Source organism: Eubalaena glacialis, chromosome 9 (genome assembly GCF_028564815.1).
Source record: "Eubalaena glacialis isolate mEubGla1 chromosome 9, mEubGla1.1.hap2.+ XY, whole genome shotgun sequence".
Taxonomy (NCBI): domain Eukaryota; kingdom Metazoa; phylum Chordata; class Mammalia; order Artiodactyla; family Balaenidae; genus Eubalaena; species Eubalaena glacialis.
This window is the reverse complement of record NC_083724.1, coordinates 122212112-122220136: the sequence shown is the minus strand read 5'-3', so window position 1 is coordinate 122220136 and position 8025 is coordinate 122212112. Positions and strand designations below refer to the sequence as shown.

Here is an 8025-nt window from a genome sequence, read left to right as displayed (position 1 = left end):
ATGTATCTATTCTTTTTCAGATTCTTTTCCATTATAGGTTATTACAAGATTTCAAATATAGTTCCCTGTGCTATACAGTAGGACCTTGTTGTTTATCTATTTTAGATATAGTAGTGTGTACATTTTAATCCCAAACTCCTAATGTAACCTCCCCCTCCCTCTGCCCCCACCCCTCGGGATCCCCTTTGGTAGCCATAAGTTTGTGTTCTATGTCTGTGAGTCTGTTTCTGTTTTGTAAATAAGTTCATTTGTATCTTTTTTTTTTTTTAAGATACCGCATATAAGTGATATCATATGATATTTGTCTTTCTCTGTCTGACTTACTTCACTTAATATGATAATCTCTAGGTCTCCCCATGTTGCTGCAAATGGTGTTATTTCATTCTTTTTTCTATGACTGAGTAATATGTACCACATCTTCTTTATCCAGTCATCTGTCATGGGATAGCTAGGTTGCTTCTATGTCTTGACTATTGTAAATAGTGTTGGTATGAACATTGGGGTTCATGTATCTATTTGAATTAGAGTTTTCTCCAGATATATACCCAGGAGTGGGATTGCATGACCATATGTTAACTCCATTTTAGTGTTTAAAGTAACCTCCATACTGCTCTCCTTAGTGGCTGCACCAGTTTACATTCCCACCAAAGTGTAGGAGGGTTGATTTTTCTCCACACCCTCTCCAAAATTTATTATTTGTAGACTTTTTAATGATGGCCATTCTTATTGGTGTGACATGGTACCTCATTGTAGTTTTGATTTGCACCTCTGTAATCATTAGCGATGTTGAGCATCTTTTCATGTGCCTGTTGGCCGTCTGTAGGTCTTCTTTGGAGCAGTATCTATTTAGGTCTTCTGTCCATTTTTTGATTGGGTTGTTTGTTTTGTTGATATTAAGCTGTATGAACTCTTTGTATATTTTGGAAATTAATCCCTGGTCAGTAGCATCTTCTGCAAATATTTTCTCCCATTCTGTAGGTTGTCTTTTTGTTTTGTTCATGGTTTCCTTTGCTCTGCAAAAGCTTTTAAGTTTAATTAGGTCCCACCTGTTTATTTTTGTTTTTATTTCCATTACTCTAGGAGATGATCCAAAAAGATATTGCTGCCATTTATGTCAAAGAATGTTCTGCCTATGTTTTACTCTAGGTGTTTAATAGTATCCAGTATTACATTTAGGTCTGTATGCCATTTTCAATTTATTTTTGTTTATGGTGTTAGCGAGTGTTCTGATTTCATTCTTTTACATGTAGCTGTCCAGTTTTCCAAGCACCACTTACCGAAGAGACTGTCTTTTCTCCATTGTATATTCTTGCCTTGTTTGTCGTAGATTAATTGACCATAAGTTTGTGTGTTTATTTCTGGGCTTTCTGTCCTGTTCCATTGATCTATATTTCTGTTTTTGTGCCAATACCATACTGTTTTGATGACTGTAGCTTTGTAGTAAAACCTGAAGTCAGGTAGCATGATTCCTCTGCCTCTGTTCTTATTTCTCAAGATTGCTTTGGCTCTTAGGGGTCTTTTGTGTTTCCATACAAATTTTAAAATTATTTGTTCTAGTTCTGTGAAAAATGCCATTGGTAATTTGATAGGTATTGTGTTGAATCTGTAGATTGTCTTGCATAGTATGGTCAACTTAACAATATAGATTCTTCCAGTCCAAAACACAGTATATCTTTCCATCTGTTTGTGTTGTCTTCTATATCTTTTATCAGCATCTTATAGTTTTCAGAGTACAGGTCTTTGCCTCCTTAGGTAGGTTTATTCTTAGGTAGTTTATTCTTTTTGGTGCTGTAGTTAATGGGATTGTTTCTTTAATTTCTCTTCCGATATTTCCTTGTTCATGTATAGAAATGCAACAGATTTCTGTAAAGTAATTTTGTACCCTGCAAATTTATGGAATTCATTAATGAACTCTAGTAGTTTTCTGGTGGTGTCTTTAGGATTTTCTATGTATACTTCATGTCATCTGCAAACAGTGAGAGTTTTACATCTTCTTTTCCAATTTGGATTCCTTTAGTTTCTTTTTCCTGTCTGGTTGGTGTGGCTAGGACTTCCAAAACTATGTTGGATAAAAGTGATGAGAGTGGGCATTCTTGTCTTGTTTCTGAACTTAGTGGAAATGCTTTCAGCTTTTCACTGTTGAGAATGATGTTAGCTGTGAGTTTGTCATATATGGCCTTATTATGTTGAGATATGGTCCCTCTATGCCCACTTTCTGAAGAGTTTTTATCATAAATCGATGTTGAATTTTATCAAAAGCTTTTTCTGCATCTGTTGAGCTGATCATATGGTTTTTATTCTTCAGTTTGTTAATGTGACGTATCACATTGACTGATTTCCGAATATTGAAAAATCCTAGCATCCCTGGGATAAATCCCCTTGATCATGGTGTATGATCATTTTAATGTATTGTTGGAGTTGATTTGCTAGTATTTTGTTGAGGAATTTTGCATCTGTGTTCATCAGTGATATTGGCATGTAAATTTCTTTCTTTTTTTTTTTAATGATATCTTTGTCTGGTTTTGGTGTCAGGGTGATGGTGGCCCCATAGAATGAGTTTGGAAGTGTTCCTTCCCCTGCAATTTTTTCTGGAATAGTTTCAGAGAATGGGTGTTAACTCTCCTCTAAATATTTGGTAGCATTCACCTGTGAGGCCGTCTGGTCCCGGACTTTAAAGTTTTAAAGTTTCTGATTCAGTTTCAGTACTGGTAATGGGTCTGTTCATATTTTCTATTTCCTCCTGGTACAGTCTTGGTACCTAAGAATTTGTCCTAAGAATTTGTCCATTTCTTCTAGGTTGTCCATTTTATTGGAGTATAGTTGCTTGTAGTAGTCTCTTATGGTCCTTTGTATTTCTCTGGTGTCAGCTGTAACTTCTCCTTTTTCATTTCTAATTTTATTGATTTGAGTCCTCTCCCTTTTTTTTTCTTGATGAGTCTGGTTAAAAGTTTTTCAATTTTGTTTATCTTTTCAAATAACCAGCTTTTAGTTTCATTGATCGATAGGGAAGCATTAAAGACTTTTTTACATGGGGGGGGGGCGGTTTCCTAAAGTGGACAAGTCAATATTTAAATTTAATTCAGAAGGAAACCATGCCAAATAACAACTGTTTTCTTTTTATGGCTGTTCCTATTTGCCTTATATATTGAGGTGCACCTATGTTGGGTGCATATATATTTACAATTGTGATATCTTCTTCTTGGATTTATCCCTTGATTGTTATGTAGTGTCTTCGTTGTCTTTTGTAACAGTCTTTATTTTAAAGTCTATTTGTCTGATATGAGTATTGCTACTCCAGCTTTCTTTTGATTTCCATTTGCATGAAATACCTTTTTTCAACTTCTCACTTTCAGTCTGTGTGTGTCCCTATATCTGAAGTGGGTCTCTTGTAGACAGTGTATATAAGGGTCTTGTTTTTGTTTCCATTCAGCCAGTCAGTGTCTTTTGGTTGGAGCATTTATTCTGTTTACGCTTAAGGTAGTTATGGATATGTATGTTCTTATTGCCATTTTATTAATTGTTTGGGCTTTGTTTTTGTAGGTCGTTTTTCTTCCCTTCCTCTTTTTCTCTTCTCTTCTGATTCGATGACTAATTTTAGTGTTGTGGTTGGATTCCTTTTTCGTTTTTGTGTGTGTATCTATTGTAGATTTTTGGTTTGAGGTTACCATAGGTTTTGATATAGCAGTCTGTATATAAACAAGATTGTTTTAAGTTGCTGGTCTTTTAATTTCAAATGCATTCCAATATCCTGCATTTGTGCTCTTTTCTTCTCACGATTGCTAGTTTTGATATCATACTTGTGTGTGGATGATTTCCTATGTTTACTGTATGTTTGCCTTTACCAGTGAGCTTTTCCATTCATCATTTTCTTGTTTCTAGTTGTGGCCTTTCCGTTTCTGCCTAGAGAAGTTCCTTTAGCATTTGTGGCAAAGCTGGTCTGGTGGTGCTGAATTCTCTTAGCTTTTGCTTGTCTGTAAACTTTTGATTTCTCCATTGAATCTGCATAAGAGCCTCTGCTGGCTAGAGTATTCTTGGTTGTAGGTTCTTACCTTTCATCACGTTAAAGATATCATGCCACTCTTTTCTGGCCTGCAAAGTTTCTGTTGAGAAATCAGCTGGTAACCTTATGGGAATTCCCTTGCATGTTATTTGTTGCTTTTCCCTTGTTGCTTTTAATATTTTTTCTTTGTCCTTAATTTTTGTCAATTTGATTACTATGTGTCTTGGCGTGTTCCTCCCTTGGTTTATCCTGCCTGGGACTCTCTGTGCTTCCTGACAACTGTTCATTTTAGGACAACTTGAAAGAGCCATATTGATTCCCACCAGGACCAAATGCTGTAGCTCATTCATATGCTGGGAAAATACTAACTGTGATGGAAATGTTTACATACACAAGGATGGCGGGAATGACAGTGACATAAACTTCCTAATTCCTTAAAGGACCTGATGACCTTACAAGGACGGGGCTTGGAATGCTGGTAAATTGTTCTACAGCAATAGAAAACGGATACAGGGTATTTATGATACTGTCCTAATGAGATCCCATTCTTGTACATATTACATATATATGCATAGAAAACATCTAAAAGGATAGATATAAATGCTGGGGGTGAGACACCAGTGGCTTTTACTTTATTCCTTATACTTACTGGGTTGTTTGAAAAAAATTAAGTGAGCATATATTTAATAATCAGATGGGGAAAATAAAGACCTAAAAGGTGAGAAAGAAAATCATTAAAAGTATATCCTAAGTACCTCAAAGGAGTCTAGTAGATTGAAATTACGTAACTGATAAGAATGTGCTTTTGAAAGTTGTGTAGTTTCATAAAAATACAATGTAGTATATTTTTCTCAGTCCTTAATCTCTCCTCCTTACTTAGAATTAATAGGAAGACGTTTAGGTATGTTTAGATTCAGAATTTTATTTTAAATGGATTTCTGTGCCATAACATAATGTCTGTGATACTCTTACTAAAAATTATGTATAATGGTCAAATTCTAACAATTTTTGCAACAAGCTCTCATTACATTTTCTTCAAAATAGGAAAAGTTCACATTATATACCATTTTGAACATGATTGTTTGCTTACAAATAATTTACTGTAAAAATGTTATTTTCAAAGAAAATTTATGGGAAATGATAAAGCAACTACAAAAATCTTTACAATAAAATCCAGGATAAAAATATTTTTTTGTGGGTTGAAAATTTATCAACATGTATAGGTGGATTATAAATATATTTTGGCAATCTGATGGGTTCAAGGGCACTTTAAAAGTTGTCTAGTTAAATTACTACAGATATGACGTGTTTGGTGAAACCCAATCTGTAAGTCTGACACCAACAATCATTTCTTCCTGCTAAAACATAGAAATAATTTATCTGAAAACCGTGAGTGCTATGAAGAGTTCGATTTCTTCATAAAGATTCCTTTATAAGTTGGGCTAACCCCTGGAAGGCCTAAAAGCAAACAGAGAGAAGAATTAATAAAATTAGGATGCTGTTTAGGAAAAGTCTGTCATAACTTTAGAAATTTAAACAAAGAGTATCCATCTTAGGTTGAGATCAGACAGTGAAAGGTCAGGATTAACCTCAGTTTTATCTGGGTCAGAGGCCGTCATGTCCACTAATATATGTAGACGGAAGCATATCAGAGTCCCAGGAAATTTTTCAAATCCTTATTTCCTCAAGATCATCATTTTCTCCCAGAACACGAATTATTTTTTTCATATACTCTCTCACCTGCACATGCCTTCTGTATAGTTTCAGTTGTCCAGCTCTACGCATATATAACTTATGAAAAGCATATTTAATGACATGAGAAAGCAAGTCAATCAAGAACACACCCGGAGACAACCCATCTCCAAGGATAAGTATACACTCTTCTTACACTTACTGGACTCTTCAGTTTATGGCTCCTCTGTGGGTTCCCGACACACAGTTCTTAGGAACTTGCTTCTTGGTTTCCTGTAATCCTGGTTAAAGCTGGACTTTGTGATTAAGCAATTACTTAACTCTAATCATTAATATTATTCTATTTGACCCTTCCTCAAGAGATAGAGACGGATGGCTTCATGAATTTGTACTATGGCTCATGTTAATTCTATGAAGGAGTGAAAGAGGTTCTCTTTTTAACGTGTTGATAATTTGCCAACACTGTTGAGCAGGTCTGACATGTATTCATGGAAGCAATAAAATTCAACTCCAATTTGGTCGCATCATTTGTCTATAGAAGCCTGGCAACTTCTTTGAACGGTAGTTTGTGACTTTCCAACTAATACCCATTTTGCAGAAACCCAAGAAGATATCAAATAATGTTGTAACTCCCAAAATGAACACAAAATATAAATGGATATCTAGTTTTACTCTAAAGAGAATATTGTACTCACCATGTCCATCTGCTCTGGAGAAGCTAAAGAGAAGGATGCTCTGAAGTAGGGGCAAGGAGCTGAACTATCAAGGTAGAAGTTATATCCAGGAAGCATGAATATCTAAGAGAGTTTATGGAAAACAGGTGATGTACCATTAAAGAAAACTAAAAGAAAATATAGGTGAATCTAATCTCAGAGTGGAGGATGACTTTTAAACTTAAAAAGCAATGAAAGAAATCACAAGAGAAAAATCAATTTATATAAAATTACTGCATGTCATACAATAAAACTAAAAGCATAGAAACCAGTGTTTACAATAAATACAGCAATTCTACCTCTTCTCCATATATTATAAAGAATGCACAGAAACAGAGGAAAAACTTTAAAATGGACAAGGACAGCTTATTCAAGAAATAGAAATGGTAATAAACATGAATAAATGTTTAACATAACTAGAAAAGTAAAATAAATCCAAACAATGAAATATCATTTAAAAAAATATTTTATTTTATTTCATTTTTTTAAGTTAAACTATAGCTGATTTACAATGTTGTGTTAGTTTTGGGTATACAGAATAGTGATTCAGTTATACATATATGTATATGTATATGTATATGTATCTCTCTATCTTTTCTTTTTCATATTCTTTTCCCTTATAGGTTATTATAAAATATTGAGTATAGTTCCCTGTGCTATACAGTAGGATCTTGTTGGTTATCTATGTTATACATAGTAGTGTATATATGTTAATCCCAAACTCCTAATATATCCCTTCCCCCCTTTCCCCTTTGGTAACCATAAGTTTGTTTTCTATGTCTGTGGGTTTATTTCCATTTTGTCAGTAAGTTCATTCGTATAATTTTTTTAGATTCCACATATAGTGATATCATATGATATTTGTTTTTTTTCTGTCTGACTTCACTTTGTGTGATAATCTTTAGGTCTATCCATGTTGCTGCAAATGGTATTATTTCATTCTTTGTTTATGGCTGAATAATAGTCCATTGGATATATGTACCGCATCTCCTTTATCTATTCATTTTTCAATGAACATTTAGGTTGCTTCCATGTCTTGGCTATTGTAAATAGTGCTGCAGTGGAACATTGGGGTGCATTTATCTTTTTGAATTATACCTTTCTCCATTTATATATTTCCAGGAGTGGGATCCCTGGATCATATGGTAACTCTATTTTTAGTTTCTTAATGAACCTCCATACTGGTTGCACCAATTTAAATTCCCACCAATAGTGTACGAGGGTTCCCTTTTCTCCACACCCTCTCCAGCATTTATTATTTGTAGACTTTTTGATGATGGGCATTCTGTCTGGTATGAGGTGATACCTCATTGTAGTTTTGATTTGATTTTCTCTAATAATTAGCGATATTGAGCATCCTTTCATGTGCCTGTTGACCATCTGTATGTCTTCTTTGGAGAAATGTCTTTTTAGGTCTTCTGCCCAATTTTGGATTGGGTTATTTGTGTTTTTTATTTTTATTTTTCTATTGCACTGTATGAGCTGTTTCTATACTTTGGAAATTAATCCTTTGTCTGTCACATCACTTGCAAATATTTGTTCCCATTCCGTAGGTTGCCTTTTTGTTTTCTTTATGGTTTCATTTGCTGTGCAAAAGCTTTTAAGTTTAATTAGGTCCCA

General features: G+C 34.3%; 1 protein-coding gene across 3 annotated transcripts in view; it reads right to left on the bottom strand.

Moving 5' to 3' along the window:
* Positions 1 to 4902: 4902 nt before the first annotated feature.
* The window catches only part of LOC133098078 (kynurenine/alpha-aminoadipate aminotransferase, mitochondrial), a 31473-nt gene continuing 28350 nt past the window's right edge, over positions 4903 to 8025 (bottom strand). For 2 of the 3 annotated variants that reach the window (XM_061200776.1, XM_061200775.1), the window contains 2 exons: positions 6388 to 6489; positions 4903 to 5458 (listed from right to left, as the gene is read on the bottom strand). In XM_061200776.1, the coding sequence (XP_061056759.1) occupies positions 5417 to 5458; positions 6388 to 6489 (144 nt within the window). In that variant the 3' untranslated portion in view covers positions 4903 to 5416. The remainder of the gene's footprint in view (positions 5459 to 6387; positions 6490 to 8025) is intronic. The other variant, XM_061200777.1, reaches the window with a different exon arrangement.